This window comes from Delphinapterus leucas, chromosome 8 (genome assembly GCF_059928025.1).
Source record: "Delphinapterus leucas isolate spDelLeu-1000000601 "Yukka" chromosome 8, BTC_Dleu_Yukka2, whole genome shotgun sequence".
NCBI lineage: Eukaryota > Metazoa > Chordata > Mammalia > Artiodactyla > Monodontidae > Delphinapterus > Delphinapterus leucas.
Genome location: NC_143136.1, coordinates 37,860,470 through 37,883,335, shown reverse-complemented (window position 1 = coordinate 37,883,335; position 22,866 = coordinate 37,860,470). Strand labels below are relative to the sequence as shown.

At 40.1% G+C, this 22,866-nt stretch overlaps 1 protein-coding gene across 1 annotated transcript in view; it reads right to left on the bottom strand.

Annotated features, from left to right (window-relative positions):
• Positions 1–22,866, bottom strand: part of RFTN2 (raftlin family member 2) — a 62,888-nt gene that overhangs the window by 27,095 nt on the left and 12,927 nt on the right. The window contains exons 2-7 of the mRNA XM_022567324.2: positions 21,737–21,920; positions 20,052–20,166; positions 16,078–16,357; positions 12,886–13,089; positions 4,042–4,163; positions 2,381–2,484 (exon numbers count right to left, since the gene is read on the bottom strand). Coding sequence (XP_022423032.1) covers positions 2,381–2,484; positions 4,042–4,163; positions 12,886–13,089; positions 16,078–16,357; positions 20,052–20,166; positions 21,737–21,920 — 1,009 coding nt within the window. The remainder of the gene's footprint in view (positions 1–2,380; positions 2,485–4,041; positions 4,164–12,885; positions 13,090–16,077; positions 16,358–20,051; positions 20,167–21,736; positions 21,921–22,866) is intronic.

Genomic DNA, 22,866 nt, shown 5'->3' with positions numbered 1-22,866 from the left:
GTGAGCCTCCTAATCACTTGGTCCAGCCTGTGACCTTACGCAGTTTGACACGCAGGACAAGGTGGTCAAGCCAAGCATGGCTCCAGGCTCCACCACCCTTCCCCATCACAGTATACTTGAGACCTCTTCCTTCCCACCTTTGGTCTCAGTCTTGTTCTCATTCCCAAACCAAGCAGGAGATGCTCAAGGAGTGCCAGCCCGTGTTCTATGGCTCAGCATCCAACCTGTTAGTCTTGCCGTCTAATCTAGTGCCTAGTGAGTCATTCACGTCACTTTAGGAAATATTTAGACTCATGGGAACAGAAGTCCTGAGTGAATAGGAGGGAGGAATGAAAAATATATTTTTCATTGGGGAAAAAGGAACATGAAATGTTCAGAACTCAGAGCACTTTTAGGAACGGTTAACTATAATGGGCCAATGAAACCCTAAATGTACACCTAGGAGAACCACCGAAAAGAGGTGAGGAGGCCAAATACACAAGTTATTCTGAGGGAGGGTAGGGAGTGGGATAGACCAGTGGCTTGGCAGAAGGAAGATGAGGGGTGGCAGCGAAGTGGGATTTCTTTCTCTCTCTCCTGCAAAGATCCTCAAATGTTGATGAGCTTCTGAAGCTTGTGAAAATGGAGATTCATGGACACTACCCTCAAAGCTTCTGACTGTCCCATTGGGATGAACCTCTGGCATGGGTGTGTTCCTAGGTACTCCAGAGCATTCATATAGCTTGGTCTGAAGACCAGATCTTGAGAATTACTGCTGTACTGTGATCTGACATGTATGTCACAGATTTTTAAAAGTTGGGTAATAATTCAGAGAGTTGTCACTCACAGTTTGAGAACAGTTACCAATAAATCTCTGAGAAGAAAAGCAGATTAATTGCTTTGCTTACTTCTAACCCCTCCTTTTAAAGCTTGAGTGTCTTTACTCTGTATCCATTCTTATCCCTCTCTCCACCTGAAGAAGGTGTGGCTTTATTATAGAGCCATGTCCATCAAATGTTTTTAAAGTCTGTGGGGAGGTAGGGTTACTGGCCAGGGGTAAAGTTGCTAAACTAAAGGGTGGATGAGACTGAGGAAAGGGGAGCTGCTTCCCTTAGCTATACGTGACAATCAGTGTTAAACCGTGGTCGACTCTGCTTAAAGGGAAGGCCCTTTATTGTCCTCTACTATACTGTCCTCTGCAGGTAGTACCAGCCAGGCAGGGCAGCCTTGGCAGTCAGTCATTTTCTGGATGTTGCAGAGGGAACGTTGCAGGGATGTTGCAGAGGGATGTTGCAGAGGGCAGAGGGAACATTTCTGAGCCCAAGGCATAGCAAAGCACTTTATACAGAGGGCTTAATTGGTCTCTCTCTCTTTCCAGACAAACAGACAAAAAATAACAACTCAGTCTTTTCCTTTCTCAGGAAAAGGAGAAAAGAAAAAGCCGGTATTTGTGAAGTGTTGGCATTTTGGTTCTAATGTAGGTATTTATTTTAGTGGAAATAGCTGACAAGTCCATGCTTCAGGGGAAAGCTAACCCCCCACACTGGAGGGGAGGAATGGAAGCGGAAGCACTGACGCCCCTCCATGCCATGCTCTGGGCCTTGCTGCATCCCTAACCCCAGCTGCGTGCTGGCCTGAAGACAGTTTCACACAGGCAGGGCAGAAGAGCAGGACAAAGGGTCCTACAGAGGGGGCTGCATTTTCTGTTTGCAGATTCATATCGGCCCAATCTTCATGCTAGGGAAGAATCGGAATCTCAAGTTGGAAAAAAGAAGGTATAGTAGTACAGTCTTTGAGGGGAGAGGCAGCCTTCTGAGTGCTGGAAGCAGCACTGAGTTGGAAGTTGGTCTACCTTGCCCCTGCTCTGGCTCTGTCCTCATGAACTCATATGTCCTTGGGAAGGAGATGCAATTAATAGCTTGTACATACACAGTCAGCCCTCTGTATCTGCAGTTCAGATTCAGCCAACTGCTGATGGAAAATATTTGAGAAAACAGTTCCAGAAAGTTCCAAAAAGCAAAACTTGAATTTTCCAGCAACTATGTACATAGCATTTACATTGTGTAGGTATTACAAGTAATCTAGAGATGATTGAAAGTATACGGGAGGATGTGTGCAGGTTATATGCAAACAAATACTATGCCACTTTATATAAGGGACTTGAGCATCCCGGATTTTGGTATCCATGGGGGTCCTGGAACAAATCCCTCATGAATACTGAGGGATGTATATAACTCGAGGGCGTTAGATTTGCTGATCTCCAAGGCACATGAAATCAGATTAGAAGTTCAGTGAAATGCTTTTTGTAGGCATTAAATGAGCATTGTTAGGTTGAATTATCTAACAGATGAACTCTATTTTACAAGGAGACGAGAGTGTGTCAGGATACTTTTGGCATTACCTGTCATGTCTCAGTATAGGTGTAGGCAACACGCTTGTCAGGAGCCATCCAAACTCAGCCAGAGTGTGCAGGAGAGGGCCATAATCCGTTTTGATTTCACAGCCCTGTGTGAATAAGCACAGAGTTCATAGTCTAATGACAAAGATAACCAGCTACACAAGTGATGACAATGAGGGTGAGAAGTGTTAGGATAAGGGGAGTTCACGCTCCATTAAGTGCAATTTCATCGGCTGCAGTCTTCCTGGGCTTCTTTTCTGCTCCCTCTGCCTTCCAACCATTCAACCAAGTTAGAAACACTGGGGATCAGAGCGGAGAGAGGTTTCCATGTGGTTCTCTAAGGTTGGGGCCTACCTTCCCTCGGTCTTGCTTGGGCATCAAACTTTAATATATGGGGGGCTCTGGGAATCTGTATTTTAAAAAGCTCCCTGGGTGATTTGCATCCAAGTAGAGTCCATACACTTTCAGAAACACTGGTGTAGGGGCTGGGAGTGAGGACAGGAATAGAGAGTGAGCATTGGGGAGTGAAAGGTGAGAGGAGCAGAGAGTCTTCACTGCTTTTTACTCACTTGGAATTGATTCTTACTTGGAGCTTTATCTCTTACCCCAAATCCTTTTTTCCCCCTCAATGGGATTTCCAGTTTCTTTTTCTTTTTTTTTTTTTTAATTAATTAATTTTATTTTTGGCTCTGTTGGGTCTTCGTTGCTGCGCGCGGGCTTTCTCTGGTTGTGGTGAGCGGGGGCTACTCTTTGTTGCGGTGCGCGGTCTTCTCATTGTGGTGGCTTCTCTTGTTGCGGAGCATGGGCTCTAGGCACGCAGGCTTCGGTAATTGTGGCTTGCGGGCTCTAGAGCTCAGGCTCAGTAGTTGTGGTGCACAGGCTTAGTTGCTCCGTGGCATGTGGGATCTTCCCGGACAAGGGTTTGAACCTGCATCCTCTGCATTGGCAGGCGGATTCTTAACCACTGCACCACCAGGGAACCCCGGATTTCCAATTTCTTTGAAAATGACCTATGTCTCTCTAACCTTTGCAAGGCCAGAAAGGGCAAAATTGTCCTTGAGAGAGGCTGTCAGTGAGGGCCTCGTGCACACAGCACAATATACCTGAATTCAGTCTGTACACCTCAGTGGCAGTCCATTCGGTGACATCTGAATTCAGAGTGCACAACAACAGCAGCAATGTCATCTCTGATTAGGAAGGACAATGCTGTGTGTACATATTTGGCCTGGTGAGAGAAAGAACACCTTTGGATATTTTTGCCTTTGAAAGTCAATTCACATGGTTAAAAAAGTCAGTCACATTGGTTGCTTGGGTATAAAATTGACTGTTTTTTTTTTTTTTCAGTTTCAGCTAGTTGTCATGGCATTGTATAAAGAGAATCTCAGTGCCAGGGGAATTTGTTTAGGACTAGAATGCTAAATCTTTGGGAATCTACTGTTATTTATGTATAGATAATTATTTTGCTATCTTTTAACAAAGCTGAACATTGAGTAAAACAAACCACCTTTAAACAAATTTGAAAGTTGGTGATGCATTCTGATGAAATTCTGAACATTGAATAAAAATGTGTTTGAAGAATACTGTATGTGTTAGGCAATGAAAACCTTTAACATGTAAAACTAAATGCAATATTAAAGCCAAATTGTCAGAAAACTTCAGTTTACCTCAATAACTGTCCATTGTTCCACTACAATGGCATCATTTTCTTTCCTGCTGAATCCTGGAACTCCAGAGCCTTCTTCTTCATAGATAAAGAATCCTTCCAAAGATTTCGGCAAATGGTCCCCTGTGAGGAAAAACATACAATTAAGAGTAGTTGTAAATGCTTAGAGTCTCTTGGGATCATCTAAAACCTTAAATAACCCTTGTAGGAAGCTGAAGGAAAAACATATCACTTAATAAACACTTGTTTTAGGGGACTTCCCTGGTGGTCCAATGGCTGGGACTTCACCTTCCAATGCAGGCAGGGGGTGCGGGTTCAATCCCTGGTCCGGGAGCTGGGATCCCATATGACTTGCAGCCAAAAAACCGAACCATGAAAAAAACCAGAAGCAATATCGTAACAAATTCAATAAAGACTTTGAAAATTGTCCATATCAAAAAAAAAAAATCTTAGAAAACCCCCCACTTGTTTTAGGTGAATCTATGACATCTCCCTTGAAGGTAATTTTTTTTTCAAAGATCAAGACAGTTTGTTTTTTTAAATATTTATTTACTTATTTTATTTTTAGCTGCGTCGGGTCTTAGATGCGGGCTGTCTAGTTGTGGCCTGAGTGCTCAGTAGTTGTGGCAGGTGGGCTTAGTTGCCCCGTGGCATGTGGGATCTTAGCTCTCCGACCAGGCATCAAACCTGCGTCCCCCTGCATTGGAAGGCAGATTCTTAACCACTGGACCACCAAGGAAGTCCCTCAAAGGTCAAGATAGTTTTATACTTAACTGAATTAAAATTAAACTGTAAACATGAAGACTACAATAACAAAAACAAGATAAAATAATATCATACAGTGAGAAGCAAGTGGATTTCCTAAGCTTAAAAGGCATCTGGAAATGACCTTCACCTTGAAATCAAATTTTGGTTTCTGTTCTATATGCTGTATGTGTATTAATTATACTATTAAGAGAAACAACATCAAAAATCTTAATCCTTGGAATTACAGGTGTGATATTAAAACCAAGGTGACGTAAGATTACTTAAAAAAATATAAACACAGAACAATTCTTTGCTTCAATGATGCTTAAAAAAAAAAAAAAAAGAATGGTAACAGGAAGATCCTAAACAGAAGTCATTGTCAAAAGAATTCCTGCTGGGAAGGAAGTTTTAAGGGAGGGCCTCTCTGACATTTTTTTGAATAGCTGACAAAAACCAGCTGGCCAAAACTAAACTGATTTTATGGAAGTTCTTTTGTCTCCTATTTTGCAATAGGAGACAATTTCCCATGGTCATGTGCTGGTTAAGCATTCTGGTTTCATACAGCATAAGGTCACATCAAAGTTTCCCTTGTTGACAGTTATCTAAATAATAACCTACAAAGTTTTCAAAAGATCTATTAAGCTTAAAGATAAAAAAGACAAAAGTAATTTAAATGTAATTTTTAGTTTTCATTTTTATTAATGGGCTATAGGCTTTAAGAGAAAATCACTCATTAGTATTTTTACATCAGTTACAGTTAGGGCAGAATACCATGAAGAATTTACATTATTCAGAGCGGTCCCCAACAATCCAGTAAAGTTTAATTGACTTGTTGGAATTGTTTTTCTAATTACAGTATATGTTCCACTTCCTTTAATGTACTTGTCTACTGTCATACCAAAGTGACCAGTGGAACTAAATCTGTTTTAGATTGTAAGTTTAGAGCATCACAAGACCATCTTTAAAATTGTATATTTGGGGCTTCATTGGTGGTGCAGTGGTTAAGAATCTGCCTGCCAGTGCAGGTTTGATCCCTGGTCCAGGAAGATCCCACATGCTGCGGAGAGCAACTTAGCCCGAGAGCCACAACTACTGAGCCTGCCTGCCACAACTACCGAAGCCCGTGCACTTTAGGGTCCACGTGCCGCAACTACTGAGCCCGCGTGCTGCAACTACTGAAGCCCACAAGCCTAGAGCCCGTGCTCCGCAACAGAGAAGCCACTGCAATGAGAAGCCCACGCATCGCAAGGAAGAGTAGCCCCCACTCTTCTGCAACTAAAAGAAAGCCTGTGGGCAGCAATGATGACCCAACGTGGCCAAAAATAAATAAATAAATTTATTTAAAAAAATGTATATTTGCCTCAAGTCCTTTTTTAGAATGGGGGTATGAACTTTAAAAATAATTATATACTGTGATAATTATGTAGTTAATTGTAATCTGCTTCTTATTCACTTTAGGATTATATAATTGGAGAACTATGGGTTTTGTGGCTTTGTGTTTTTCTTGTTCTTGGTATTGAGAGTCCCTAGTACTTCTAAACTTCTTTTGGTTTAAAAGAATAAAAGTATAGTAGACTCATACACTGCAATACTACCAAGAATAAAAAAGAAAGACTCACCGGTATGCAACAACATGGATGAATTTCAGAGATATTGTGTTGAGCAAAAGAAGTGAGATGAGAAAGAATACATACTGTATATTTCAACTTACATGAAGTTCAAAAACAGGCAAAATTAATCTATGGTGCTGGAATTCAGAATAATGCTTATCTCTGTGTGGGAGGGTATTGATTGGGAAGGGCCATGAGGAGGCCTTCTGGGATTTTGGAAATGTTCTGTATCTTTTTTTTTTTTTTTCTCATTTTTTTCAGTTTTTTTGAGATATAATTGACATATAAGGAAATGTTCTTATCTTGAACATTTGTGTTCTATCCTGCGGTACACATAAGATCAATGCACATTACTACATGTATCTTATACTTCAGTTAAAAACAAAAGACCTGCCTTCTCACTTTAGAGCTCCCCAGGTTCCCTGGCTAGCTTTCTTAGGGACCATGCCAGTCCTTAGAGCCACAGAAGAATGATACTTCCACAGGAGAGAGTATTTCTCTCTTGAGAAATTCTCCCTAACAGAAGTGGCAGCTAAGGAGGGTGGCAGGCAAGGCCTCATGGGGGCTGGGGGGGGGTGACCATTTGGGTGTTTGATGTGTTAAATCTTCCAGGTATTGGGGTGAGGTGATAATTCTGAACAATTACTTAATAACTGTCCAGAACTGAGTCATCTCTTTTTTTTTTTAAGATTTATTTATTTATATTTGGCTGCGTTGGATCTCTGTTACTGCGCTGGCTTTCTCTAGTTGCGGCGAGTCGGGGGTTCTCATCGTGGTGGCTTCTCTTGTTGCGGAGAACGGGCTCTAGGCATGCGGGCTTCACTAGTTGTGGCACTTGGGCTCAGTAGTTGTGGCTCACGGGCTCTAGAGTGCAGGCTTAGTAGTTGTGGCGCACGGGCTTAGTTGCTCCGCGGCATGTGGGATCTTCTCGGACCAGGGCTCGAACCGGTGTCCCCTGCACTGGCAGGCGGATCCTTAACCACTGCGCCACCAGGGAAGTCCCGTGAACTGAGTCATCTCTTAACATCACTTATCTCAGAGCGTCCCACCTTGTGTGCCTTGGCCCATTGGTGTACTTAGAAGGTGTACAGGTGTGCTAAGGCACAGGGCACCCCCTCCTGCCCAGAGCAGCCTTTCCGCTTATACCCATGTGCCCTGCAATTTTACCATTTGCTATGTATGCATAATATGAAAAAGTTACAAAGCATTGGTCTGACCCACTGCTTCTCAAAAATTTTTTTTTTTTTTTAGCCAAATACCATCAATAGCAAAGGGAAGTACCCTTGTATCACTGAAGGATGGTCTCCAGGTACAGTTTGAAGTGACTTGGGGCAAAGCATAAGCTTTCTTTAAAGTCTAATGTTATATCTTAAAAACCCATGCAAATTTTGCGTTCTATTCAAATATGTTCATATGACGTGAAAAAGCAATATTTTCTCTTCTGCTTTCTCCTACCCCCAATCTTAAAGGAATATTGACACTCTAGGAAGAGGTTTATCCTGTGAAGTTGTGTACTCCCTGGCACATAGCTGCATACCCCTAGAGTACTTTGACCCTGGTTTGCAAAGCACAAGTTTAAAGAATTTCCAGGGAATGGTTTACTTGTCTGGAAATGTGATCTTACACATTCATTTCAGCTAGATGTGACATTGACATTTCTGTAAATGTGAGGAAATGTAACATCCCATTTTAGTATTTGGGGCCAAGTGTCATTTTTGGCATTAAACTGCCCAGAGGGTGGGCCTGGGACCACGTCTGAGAAGTGGAGGGCAGGCACATATGGGAACTCACATTCTGTATCTCTTTTATGAGCATTCTGTCTCCAGAATGCATCTCAGCCTGTTTACTGCTGCCCATCCACCATCATCTCTCTGGATCACTGCAACAGCCTCTTAGCAGCCTCCCCACTTCCATGCTTGCCCTCCATGATCCGTTTCCAAAAGTGAGGCCAAGCAAGTTATTTTTTAAATGTAGGTCAGGTCATAACTCCCTCCTTAAATCTTCAACAAATGACTTGGAATAAAAATCCTGACAGTATGGCAAGTTGGTTAAGAGCACACACTCCACCTACCTCCTACCCCTTCTAGCTGCTTGAACATGAGCCCATTATTTAAAATCTCTGTGCCTCAGTTTCTTCATCTGTAGAAGGGGAACAATCATACCTACCCCATAGGGTTGCTGCGGGGATTAAATGAGTGAATAACTGTGAAGTGCTTAGAACAATGCTGGCATAGAGTAAGTACAAATATGTGTTAGTGCCTGTTGCATCATTTATATTGTTAAGATCTAGGTGGCGTGGCTACTGCTCACCTCTCCTACTTTCTCGGGAGCCACTCTCTCTTGTACACCCTGCACCAGCGACACAGACCCTTTCCCAGTTCCTCTCTCGCATCCTAGGTTTTTGTACATTTGGGGGCGTTTCCTCTGGTTCCTGAACACCAGCCCTCTCCAGGCTTCCAGTCTCAGTGTGATTGTTACCCTGTCAGAAGGGACCTCGTGACCACCCATCTAAGCTGGTTCTTCCCAGTTACTCTCATTACAATATCCTGCTGGGTAACATCACACACTATTCTCAATTTTGAAATTAGGTATATATGTTTTGATGCCCATTACAGCCTGATGCCATGTGACTTTTTTTTTTTGGCCTCGCCCTGCGCTGCCTGCAGGATCTTAGTTCCCCAACCAGGGACCAAACCCATACTCTCTGCAGAGGAAGCGTGGAGCCTTAACCACTGGGCTGCCAGGGAAGTCCCGTGGCTAGCTTTTTGAGAGGAGGGAAGATGTCCATTTTGCTCATCAGTGTAAACCCCTCATGCCTGGCCTAGGACCTGGCATATACATATATGTGAAATGAACACATACATGTTCCAGTTCTAACTGCTCATTCTGATACATCTCCCCTGCCGACTCCACACAAGCATTTTTATAGGAGTGAAGAGATTGAAATGAATATCAATTGAAGTCTGAAAAGAATTCACAAAAAATGAAAATGTAGCCTTCAGATGTGGGTATACTAAAGGTGGGAAGAGGCTGTGCTCTGAGGGTGATGGGGGCATTGGTAGGCCACTGAAGTGTGAGAACCTCAAGTGTTGTGTGTGTATGTGTGTGTGTGTGTTTTGTATCACCTGGCAAAGTTGCTTATCTCATCCCTGTCAGCTGCCCCCCTGGATCTCTATATGTTCTGGTAGAATAAAGTGTTTTGTCTCTGTTGGCTCAATTGGGTAAGCCTCTTGTAGCCTCCCTTGGGTTCATTTGGAGCTTTTTGTAAGTGTGCAGAGAATTCAGCTGCAGACCAGTTTGATGAAGGCTGGGCAGTGCTGCAGAAGGTCAGGAACAGGAGGCCACTGCAGTGAGAACCCTCAGGCCATATGAACAGCAAAAGGGTCCCTGGGTGCCTCTGCCTATGGGACTTTTCAAAGCAGAAAAGGCTTTGAAAGTGGGTGGGAAAGGGCACTGAAGAGGAATTTCACAAACCTTACAACTTTTCCACCATGACTTTCCTGAAGGAGAAAACTTTTAAAAGTTTTTTTCCCCCTCTGTCTCCAGAGAATTTTATAAAGTGAAATTTATAGAATGAGATTTGTGGAGTAATATATTTAAATTTCTGAGCAACGTTTGGTTTTTTACTTCTATTCCTCATGGTGGGCTGACTTCTGACAATATTTTGGAAGAGGATGGAAGCAAGACAAAACAAAATATGCATTGTCCCCTATGTGCTTTAGATGTCAGGCATCAGATATCCCAGAACAAAGTGACCAATTCAGCCCTGCTTCCTCTGACTTGCTTCTCACAGTGACACAGGCATTGGTCACAATTTCCCCTCCACAGCTTCCCTGTATAATCAATCCCAGGAAAGTCCCGAGTGACACACCCAATTGCCAGACCTTACAGACCGTGGCTCGTGGCTTGTTAGGGCTTGGCAAGGCCTGCAAAACGTCTAATGAGACATTCCAGAGCTGCTGAGAGGGAAAGACTTTCCCCCGGGCTCTCTAAATAGCTTCTGAGGCTTTAAGAACAAAAGGCCTACAGAGCCTCTGGCTGGCAACTGCTGTGGCTAATTTTATTTCCATCATCAGGCAAGGCCCAAGGCAGGGATGCCTGAAAGACACTGTGAAAGGAGGATTTTTTTGTCTTTCCTTCAGCAGTTAGTCACAATCCAAAATTTGGAATGGATGTTTTTTTTTCTGCCGTGCCTTGAAGCTTGTGAGATCCTAATTCCCTTACCAGGGATTGAACCTGGGCCCACGGCAGTGAAAGTGCGGAGTCTTAAGCACTGGACCGCCAGGAAATCACCGCCCCTCTCTCTTTGTTTTTTGTTTTTTTTTTTCTCTCTTTGTTTTGAACGGCTCTAACTTAGTCTATTTGGAGTGAAGAGAAAGAGATGGGGCGGGAGGGAATATATGAAGCATAAACTGACCTTCAAAGAGATGATTCATACTAAAAGTACTGTAGGAACTTCCCTGGTGGCTCAGTGGTTAAGAATCCGCCTGCCAATACAGGGGACACAGGTTCGAACCCTGGTCTGGGAAGATCCCACATGCCTTGGAGCAACTAAGCCCATGTGCCACAACTACTGAGCCCGCGTGCTGCAGCTACTGAAGCCCATGCGCCTAGAGCCCGTGCTCCACAACAAGAGAAGCCGCTGCAATAAGAAGTCTGAGCACTGCAACAAAGAGTAGCCCCCGCTCTCTGCAACTAGAGAAAGCCTGCATGCAGCAACGAAGACCCAACATAGCCAAAAATAAATAAATTAATTAAAAAAAAATGGAAAACCTGCTGAAAAAAAAAAAAAAAGTACTGTAAGTGCATCTAGCAAGTGGCAGGAGAAAAGATCAACCCCAGAAAATGAACTCTGATAGTGGGCAAGGCACGTGGGAGTTACTTTGTATGTACTATATCTTATTAAATTCTCACAACAGTTAGTAGGAGTGTTTTTATCCCCCTTTTAGGAAACTGAGACTCAGTGAGCTCAACTAACTTCCCCAGGTCACACAGCTCTAAGTAGAGGACACAGGATTTAAACCCTGGTCTGTCTGATGCTGAAGTCCATGCGCTTCATATCAGGTCCGGCTATTTCCATAAAAGATAAACTTGGAAGAAGTTTCCAGTAACCAAAAATACTAATAAATATTTACTGAGCACTTGCTAAGTGCCAAGCACTATGCAAGGTGATGTTTTTTGGGGTGCTCCATGGGGTGCTCCAATGAGCTAGATCCTTACTCTTGGTTGCTACTTAAAGGGACCTATTGGAACATGACTCGATAATTTTAAATAATCATCCAAAGTCTTTAGTTGTATTAGTTAAGGTATCACTAGGCTAATTTAATAATAATAGGGTTTATTGAGATCTCATTTTATTTTCTTTTTCATTCCTTCCTCTAACCTCGAGTCATGGTCCCTAACTATCCTGATTTTCATAACCTCCATCCTTCCTAATGCATTTTTCCAGTCTCCTTACTGTCTTTGTTCTTTTTTTTTTTTAGCACTAATCTCTTTTATTTTTTAAAAATAAATTTATTTATTTATTTATTTTTGGCTGCGTTGGGTCTTCCTTGCTGTGCGCAGGCTTTCTCTAGTGGCGGAGAGCAGGGGCTATTCTTCATTGAGGTGTGCAGGCTTCTCATTGCGGTGGCTTCTCTTGTTGCGGAGCACAGGCTCTAGGTACGTGGGCTTCAGTAGTTGTGGCATGCAGGCTCAGTAGTTGTGGCACACAGGCTTAGTTGCTCTGTGGCTTGTGGGATCTTCCCGGACCAGGGCTTGAACCTGTGTCCCCTGCATTGGCAGGTGGATTCTTAACCACTGCGCCACCAGGGAAGTCCCAGCACTAATCTCTTTTAAAAAACACTTTCTTTAGAAATAATTTTTGGAAAGATTTGTTTGTTTTTATGATAGACATGAATGATTACATATCCCATTGTAACTAAAAGAAGAAGGTTAGATAAAGATGAAAGATAAGGGGAAGGCATAAATAAATATAGATCAATATAATTTTCTGAACCAAAGTTTATTTTTCTCTACGAATTTTAGAAGAAGTCAGGTTTAGACTGGAGGACATGGTAGGTAGTCTCCAAAATTGGGCTAGTGTAATAAATTTGGATAGTAATTGTCAAATGTCATCATAAACCTCCGGATTGGGCTGCTGTAGTACATATTATTTGGAAAATCCTACTAATTAATCACACAGTGGTTTGTCCATTTCTGATAGTCACAACCCAACAGCAAATATCACATTATAATAGTACCACATAGGATGGTTAAGCTTCTAAATTAAAGCTACAGAGTTGTGTAATAATTAGAATCTATTTTCTTAGGAATAATATCTGTCCTTTTAACTTGCTGTATAAGAAATAAATAAGTAAATAAAATAAAATTCAAAAAAATAATATCTGTCCTTTTAGCCATTGAACTTGAGAGGCAAAAACATTTCCACCAACTCTGACACAAGGTCAAATTCTTTAGATATCAACATATCATAATATAAAACTTACCTTTAGATGTTTCCCAGCATACAAAAGAATCGATTAAAGACAAGCCTTGTTTATAATAAAATGTAGTTAACTCCAGCCAATCGGCATCAAGTGTACTAACGACAGAGCCTTTTCTTGTTACTTTCATTGACAAGATGCCTTCCTGATAGGTCCAGCAGGTTGATTCATCCTCAAAATCATTGAAGACTGTATACAACTTGTTATCTGAGGATAGGTGTTCAGAAGGAAGAAAAAAGGGGAAAACTATAATTTTATTGAAAAGATTCCTAAAATAGTTTTTTTTTTTTTTTTTTTTGCAGTACGCGGGCCTCTCACTGTTGTGGCCTCTCCTGTTGTGGAGCACAGGCTCCGGATGTGCAGGCCCAGTGGCCATGGCTCACGGGCCCAGCCGCTCTGCGGCATGTGGGATCTTCCCGGACTGGGACACGAACCCGTGTCCCCTGCATCGGCAGGCGGACTCTCAACCGCTGTGCCACCAGGGAAGCCCTAAAATTTTTTTTTTTTTAAATTAATCATGAGCTATTTCAAGCACACAAACAAGCATACAGAATAATAAAATTAGCCACCATTCAGCTTTATCAAATGTTAACATTGGGCCAGGTTTGCTTCAGATTTTTTTCAAGGAAATGAGAAATGGATGTACTTGAGGCTCAAGATGTATCTCCCCTAATCCTATTCTCCAGAAATAGCTACTGTAATGAATTTTGTGTTTATTATTCTCATGCAAGTTCTTTTATTCTTTTAATACACATTTCTTTACACATAAATGATGTTTTGCAGTTTAAAAACAATGTTTTTCAGTTTAAAAAGTTTTTAAAAAATGGTATTATATAAAAAAAATGGTATTATACTGTATGTATCAATCTATAAGTTGATTTTCTTGTTCAACATTATGCTTTTGAAGTGTAATTAATACATATAGATCTTATTCATTTAGTTTAACTGCTATATAGCATTCCAGTTTACTTTTCTCCTGTTGATGGAAATATACATTATTTCTGAATTTTTGTTATTACAAACATTATTCATTCCTTGGACACATATGTGAGAGTGACTCTAGAATGCATACTTAGACATGGAACTGCTGGATCATATACTTTACAAGTTAGCAAATTCTTAACTTGGGGGTCTATGGACCCACATTTATGGTTGTGTTTTAGGAAGTCTAACACCACTTGTGTCACAGAGTATTAGGGGTATGTGTGTTATGTGTGTTTTTCTGGGTGAGTCTCCATGGATTTCACCAGACTCTCCAAGAGGTCTTTTGTTGGTCTCCCCCCAGCCCCCATCGCTATCGCTCTCACTCCTATCCCCCAGCACCAAAAGTTAAGAACCAACCACTGCGATAGAAAAGTTATCAAAAAATATAGGGTTTTAAAATAAATAGAAAGCAGAATCTAAAGACTGATAATTAAATTAAGTAGCATACTGGATTTGAAACTTAAAAAACTTGGAACAGACACCTGATCTAATCAAAGTTAGGATGGGAACCAGCAGGACTTTATAGGTAGCTGTGGGTGGAATATAGTGGGTAGCTCTCTGGCCACAACTCCAACAACTCTTACATTCCTAAATTTTGCACTCTGCAGGAAAATCAGGGTGGTTGTTAGCTAGGGAACTGGTAGAAAAATGGGAGGGTGTTGGTGGTGGTGAGGCGGTGAGATGATGAGTTGGGAAATGCTCTGGGTCCTTTCTTTTTTTTTTTTTTGCGGTCCGCGGGTCTCTCACTGCTGTGGCCTCTCCCGTTGCAGAGCACAGGCTCCGGACGCGCAGGCTCAGCAGCCATGGCTCACGGGCCCAGTCGCTCCGTGGCCTGTGGGATGTGGGATCTTCCCGGACCGGGGCACGAACCCGTGTCCCCTGCATTGGCAGGCGGACTCTCAACCACTGCGCCACCAGGGAAGCCCTGGGTCCTTTCTTAAGGAGGCTGTGTTGACCGTGGTCCAGTGGGTCTCTGCCATGCACGAATATTGAGCAATCTCACCACAACCCAGAAAGCCGATGCCACCAGTGTGTGTGGCCTTAGCACCAACACTGATCAAAGGATCAGTTAATAGCAGCTAACTTAATAGTCTATTCTGTGCCAGGCACTGGGCTAAGCACTTTGTAGACATCTCATGTCTACTCACAACAACACCCTTTCTATTAAAGACACTGAGGCAGTCTGGCTGCAGACTCTTAACTCTAAGGTGTACATAGTCTTTGATTTTCTTTATTAGTGCTTTTTAAAGCGTGCCCGTAAATGTATCAGAAAACTTAGAACAGTCCGAAATACATTAAAAAATACTCTCAACTTCTTGGAAGCCTTGCTAGCTGCAAAGAAGAATAAAACTATTGTTTAAAGTTATTTAAGAATGCAGGCACGGGCTTCCCTGGTGGCACATTGGTTAAGAATCTACCTGTCAATATGGGGGAAGTGGGGTTCGAGCCCTGGTCCGGGAGGATCCCATGTGCCGCAGAGCAACTAGGCCCGTGAGCCACAACTACTGAGCCTGTGCTCTAGAGCCCACAAGCCACAACTACTGAAGCCTGCATGGCTAGAGCCCGTGCTCTGCAACGGGAGAAGCCACTGCAATGAGAGGCCCGCGCGCCGCAGCGAGTGGCCCCTTCTCGCCGCAATTGGAGAAGGCTCCCGTGCAGCAACAAAGACCCAGTGCAGCCAAAAATAAATTAAAAAAAAAGAAGAAGAATGCAGGCACTATTGTTATATTAGTTGTTTCATCATGATGTGCATTTTAATATTCTAACTGGTGATCAAATAAAGCCAATTAACTTCAAAGGTGAAAAGTACCCATGAAATGGGAAAGGCCAGAACTAAAATTCTCACACACTGTTTATAGGGAGAAACATAAATCAGAACAGCTTTCTTTACAGAATCACTTTTTTGGTATACATGCACAGCCTCCATTTTACAGAGGAGTTGGTGTATGACTAAATGGGAACCAATTTTCAACACAAAGTTTCATTATGTGGATGGTGTTGTATGACCATGCTAGGGATAACTGTTCGGAAAACTGCCCTACCATATTCCAGGTGCAATAATTTAAAAAAATCAAGACAAGTTTATACTAGTTTTTTCATCTTTATAATCATTAGAGATTTAATTTGCCTCATATTTGTTAAAAAACCCTTAAAAACATATTTTTGCTAAATTTAAATTAATATTCTATTTCTACTCATCTTGTCTGTTACCTTCTCCCTTTCTTGATTTAGAGAAACTGGGGCTGCAATCTCGTTCCATTTGACACTGTCCACTTTCATGATGTAGTTCTTCCTCAATTCCACTTTCAGATGATTGCCCACTTAATGTTCCTTCATTCCAAATTTTACAGTTTTCCTCTGAACTGTGTCTCACATGTAGTGCTGACTCTGTATCTCCATCATGGTTGGTTCCATTGCAGAATTTAAGTGGTGGACAGTGCTGTGATATGAATCCAACAAATTTCATTCCTCTTTTAGCACCTCCATTAATCTGAAGTTTAAAAAGACATGGTAGAACAAAATGTAAACTTCATTTGCATTGATTGCTTTATCAATTAACCTTCAGGCTTATTAAGGAAATCCATTAGAAAAGGAGTAAATGGACCAGTAAAGACCCATTCATAAACAAATTAATGACCTCTAATATAGCAAGAATCCTAAGACCCTGTCACACTATGTTGGTGGCTTCTTCAAACAGAACTGATACATTTTAGAAACTGTGAAAACAAGAATTATATTTTCGGGACTTCTCTGGTGGTCCAGTAGTGAAGACTCTGCACTCTCAATGCAGGTTTGATCCCTGGTTGGGGAACTAAGATCCCACATACTGCAGCTAAGCCCGCGCGTGCCGCAACTAGAGAAGCCTGCGCTGCAATGAAGAGCCCGCGTGCCGCAACCAAGACCCAGCACAGCCAAAATAAATAAATAAAAGAACAAACAAATAAGTAAATTAATTAATTAATTTTAAAATTATATTTTCTCCAAGAGGTTACTATTTGGGAAGAACTGATAATCCCATAGCATGATTTTTGCAGCCCTGTTAACAATGGTTTCTCTAGTTGAAGCAAAATTCAAAACTATCCCAAGAAATCCTCAAAAATAACATTACTGACTGCTTCCTATTCCCCAGGGAGGGGGGCAGAGTTCTTGAGGCGCTAGGCTACTGTGTTCCCTCTTTGCCTGGCAAAGAAATAAGGCCACTCTTTCTCCTCCATTTAAAAAAAAAAAAAAAACAAAAACATCTTAATAATAAAGAAGAGACATTAATTTAAAAGCGGAAAACATACAGCCTTGTTTGCTTGTGTGTAAAGAAAACTGTTAAAAGACTAATTCTTGAAAAATGCATACATATAATGCATAAGCCCAATTCATACTACCACTCTTAAGAAGTTTCTGATTTGCTTATATCTTGGTACTATTATCTCCTTTCTGGGCCAAATACACATGATTAGATTCAGTTCTATCAGTTAAAGAATAGGGTTCGGAAGCACATGAAATAATGCCAGTGAAATAATTTGAGACCCTAAGAGTGATTATTTTCATGCTCAACACTTTTCTCTTTCTCTGCTTTTGCATCATTTCTTTGTTCTTTTTGTGTCCACGTCTTTCTCCTGTGTTAAGCTGACCATTCTTTTGAGGGCAGGCACTATCTTACTCACTTTTGTGTTGCAATGTTTTGTACCTACAGGTGCTCTATAAGTACTCGTTAAATAAGTTAAAATGAAGAAATAGCAACATCTTTTATACGGCCACTGTTTTAAACATTTTAAATGTTTTAAATTCACCTGGGAGGCGAAAAAAGAGTTATGATGGAGGTTGCAAGTGCAAACGTCTATAGTCAGAAATAAAATGGAATGAAAAAGGCCAGGAAGAAGCAGGGTGAAACCAGACAGCAATGGAGGCTGCTGTAACTTAGCTGAGACGGACAGAGGGTGTGGGTGTATGGAGCTTGGACAAACACTGCTGGCACAATATCATTTACTCCTATAAATTAACACATTAAGACTGTGACACTGCAAGAAGCCTTAAAAATAACCGTAAATTGTCCTTTATTTCAGGTTTCCCAGGAGAGGAGAAGGAGGTGGTGAGGAGGAAGGTAAAAACCGGTAAATTTAATGTCGGTGCTTTCTCTAGGTCTTATTTGTTGATTTGGGGGGAAAATTGCAGAAGACTTTCTCTATTACTAAAAAGTTTTATCTGGAAAAGCTGGTATGATACAGAGTATTACTGTCTTTTCCGTTTTTTAAGTTGCAAGATTGATGTTTTTCATGTGATTTTTATTTTAAAATCCTGGGGAAAACACTTGTAAATCTAAATTTAAAAAAAGAGCAAACATTGACGTGTTAAAATGACTTAAAATCTAGCTGTTTAACAATCAACTCTTTATATCAGGCAGCCGTTCAAAAATAATATTTGGCACTCATCTATTGCTCTTGCTCATACACGGGGCAATGTTCAAATATTTCACGTGCTATTTTTCCTGAAGCTTTTCTTTTCATAAAATAACCCCATTACTCTAATTGCTGAAATAACAGTACTTTCCTGTTTAAATAGATCTTTGTGTCCAGGAAGTCAAATACAAAACGAATGCTCTCATGATGATCTATTAAGACTAAATTAGCAGTTAGATTTTTGTTTCTGGAGTGGATTTATTCCCAGAAAAAAAATTTTTTTTCCCCAGAATAGTAGTAGTAAATAGTATGTGTACCTTGTTTATAAAAATCTAGTTTCAAAGACTGTTCCTGAAAAACCCTATTAAATGGTGACTTTATATCTAAATGGGAAGTATCATTGGCAGCTCTAACTGGCTAAACACAAACCACAGATAATCTTACACACACGGTCATTTAAAGCTTGGGAAAAATAGAAACAGCGAACAAATTTCACAGTTTCTTATTTGACAGGAAATGCCTTAGGTTTTTGGCAGTATGCATTTAAATAAAAGCTAAACCTTACACATATGACAATGCAACTAAAATTTAAAAAAAAACCCCGAACTTTCACCATCAAATCCTGTCAGTTTAGTATACTTATGAATGTACAATTCTTTTTTTTTGGTTTTAATCAATATACATATAGTGTTCAATTTTTCATTTAAGGTTCAATTAAGTTACATTGAATAGACTTTTTTCTCTCAGCAGTTAAGATAGTTGTCATGTTCAATGCCCATAAAATAGTCTATCATATTGATAGACCAATACTTCCTTCTCAGTTTTCCACTTGTTGAGAATTTGGCCCCTATTCACTGTTGATTAAAATATCTTTGTATAAACATGATTTTTCCCTTTTCAATTAATTTCTTGGAATGGATTCCTAAAGAGGAAATTACTGGGTCACAAAATAAAACAAGATTTATGACTTTTATTACCAAACTGGTATTCAGAAACTCTGTACTAATTTATTACAATGCCAATTGCATTGTATATGAATGTTTTCTTAAAGGTCTTTCCAACATTGAATTTAATATTTTCAATTTAATTTCTCAGTTAATACTGGTAAGTTATTACTTCTCAGTTTTTATTTACATTAAAAATTATTAGTTAGGTTGAACCCTTTGCCAAATGTCTCTTTATTATTTGTGTTTCCTTTCTGTCCATGGATTCTGTCTGTCCATTCAAGGCTGAATATACTTTCATGCGTTTGTATTCATTTCATATATATTCAGAAGATGAAGCTTCTATAAGACACATTTGCTGCAGATTTCCCCCCGATTCTTTTTTTCCTAGTATATAACCTATATTTATATATTCAAACTCAAATTACTCAATCTATTCATAATTAAATATGTCCACTCTTTCATTTTCTTTCAGATTTTTTGCACTTGAAAAAATTACCTCTTTAACTCATGTGAAATGTGTGGAGTCTATTTTCTATAGAACAATTGCCCATTTTCCCAGCAGCACTTACGCAGTAATGGTTGTTCCCCCATTTTTATTTCATCAGGTTTGTTATGAAACTTCTTATATATGTATAAATCTATTTCTGGCATTTCCATTCTGTTTCACTGGCCTGTATTTCTGTTTTTAACTCTACAATTTGGTACCTGTGCTTCAATTTGTTTTAAATTCTGGTAGACTAAGTCACCTATCATTTTCCTGTTCTTTTTAAAGTAGGAAAGGAAATTGATGAAGAAGAAATATGAAATATTTCTCAATATCCCATGAAAAAATGTATACTTTTAGTACCTTTTCTATCAGTTCTTTTGCTACGTCATTTGTTTGTGTCTCAAAAGTTAGAGGACATTCCTCAATCACAAGCCTTGGGCGTCTTTGTCCACTGGGTGCTGTCGAATGCTTCGTGCTGTAACAGAGAATATGTTTATGGTTGGAAGCCAATTGCTGATTTTCAGCTAATATGCTCATGTGAAAATGAGCGAGTAACTCACAAGTAAGTTCAAGGCAATCCTTTTTCTTTGTTATTTCGACTCTAATGGCTGTCTTCTTACGTAAAAATATTGGAAAAACACAATAACTTCTATTAATTTAGATTTCCTTAATTAAAACCTCTATTAATTTAATTTCTAATTTAACATGAAAGAAAAGCTCTGCGTCTGTTGTTTTGATAAGTTATGAGAAATGATTTTAAATCACTGTTATACCTCATTATTGTACAAAAGCACAAGTAACAATCCTATTTAAGTGCAGATAAATATTGTCCTGTCTTTTTCCTTTTTCTTCTTTTCTGATCTTCACCCCTTGATTATTCTTAGCCCTGGCAGGGCACGGCTAAATCTATTTGAAGTAATGCGAAAAGAGAAAAATAATTTATCCTTGGTTTGTACGATTTGTAATTAGGACATAAGTGTTGCTATGGTGTGGTAAATGGCATATTTCCTTAGTAATGCTTGAACTAGTAAATATCTGATGAGGTGCCCTGTCATGGTGAAAGCTGCTTGTGTACACGCCCTCTCAGACATGTGTAAGTGGGCAGTTAGTTACTCAGTAGCAGACAGTGTCCCTAAAAAGCACATCTGGGATTTTTTAAAGCCTCTTCTTTTTTTCCCAATTTTCCTGTTTTCTCTCGTTTTCTCTTATTTCATTTTCCCTTCTCAGCTTAGCCCTTTCATAGTTAAAGTCGCTATAAAGAGAAAACACAGTTTTTACCCTGGTCTTTGAGATGATTTTGATACAGTTGGAGAGTTGTGTAAAAAAAATTTAACGTGTTAATCAAAGACATTGGTCTGGTTATTTTCATTCTTCACTGGAAGGAGTAACAGTATTTTGAATATTATGAAACATACAAGCTTGGTTGGCAAAAGCGTTTGTAGTATTGTTTGGAAAAACAGCTATTAAAGAAGTTAAAAAAGAACCTAAAATGGATGGCTTTCTGGCTTTCCCATCCTATTTTTTGGAAAAAGCTGATAAGAGATCTATCCAGTTTGTGAGAACTTGGCATGTAGGCCTTTTTGCTGTAAAAGTTTTGGAAGTTAGACATAGTTTCTGTTGCCACTATTAATAAAACAATACAGGACAGTTCAAAAAAAACGCTCAGTGAAAGTGGACTTGTTCAGTCAGCTCTTTTAGCCCAGTGACAGGATATAGCTAATTGATACCCCCTCATCTGCTGAAGTTGCTATATCAGCTTTCAGGTGCTTCTTGAGTCTATTTTCCTTTCCCATTTTTCATTGACATCCTTACCTAGGACCTGTTTGTCTGCAAGGGGCTAAATCTATGAGAAGTTTTAAGGAAGGAGATTTAAGTTTCCTTCTCCCAATCGAGGTTCAACTGCTGGAAAATGTGCCTTAAGCCAAAACCCCAAATTATCCTTTATTCTCCATCACTTTGTTCAAACTTGCTTTGCTTTTAGCCAAAGAAAACTGTCTCTCTCAACAGCTTCTTAGTATGACAGTTTTCTGGAGTGTCAGGCTTACCTTAATTTCAAGCGCGATAGCACCACCCTGTATAGGTAACTTGCAGGCAGGTGTTTTTGCTGCCCAACAGGTTGTATAACAGGATGAATAGCCCCGACAATATATCCTTTAAGATAGTAGTCTTCCACTTTTGTTACTATATCCAGAATTGAATTTATCTTGATTACTTCTGGGTTTGGCGAAGCTGAAATATCAAATGCAAAGAGAGATTTGCACATTCATAAAGTTGAATTGCATATTATTTCTATCTACGTATGATAATACTAATGAATAGGAAACGTATCCATATGGTTTAATCTCAAATAAAGTTATGCTCACAGGTATTATATATTTTCTAATTTAATTTCAGAAAAAGCAAAAGTACTCTTAGCAGCCGGCGGATACTTAGTATTACCAATATGTCTTCAAGTAGAAATACAATGCCCTATATATATATTTCAAATAAGGCAGTTTTATTTTATTTATTTATTTAAAGACACATTTTTATTTTTTTATTATTTTAAAAAAAATTTATTTAGTTTTGGCTCTGTTGGGTCTTCGTTGCTGCACGATGGGCTTTCTCTAGTTGTGGTGAGCAGGGCTACTTTTCGTTGTAGTGCACAGGCTTCTCATTGTGGTGGCTTCTCTTGCTGCGGAGCACGGGCTCTAGGTGTGGGGGCTTCAGTAGTTGCAGCACGTGGGCTCAGTAGTTGCGGCATGCAGGCTCTAGGGCACGCAGGCTCAGTAGTTGTGGCTCGCGGGCTTAGTTGCTCCGCAGCATGTGGGATCTTCCCGGACCAGGGATTGAACCCATGTCCCCTGCATTGGCAGGCGGATTCTTAACCACTGCGCCACCAAGGAAGTCCCTGTCAAGTGCTTTCTTATTTCTAATTACATTTCAAAAAAATCGTGTTTTAAGTTTCTCTGGGAAACTAAAAATACGGTTTCTTATGGCACTTATATAAATACTTGAGTAAAGAAATTGAAAAAGTAAAGGCAACCAGAAGTTCTTCTTAATAAGTAAGAATTCTAAATACACAGGAAATTTAAACGCAACATTGATATGCAGTTGAAACATTCCTTTGAAGCAGGGCAAATCTGTAGAAACTATAGAATAGTACAATCTGTATAGTTTTTAGTAAAAGGAAAAG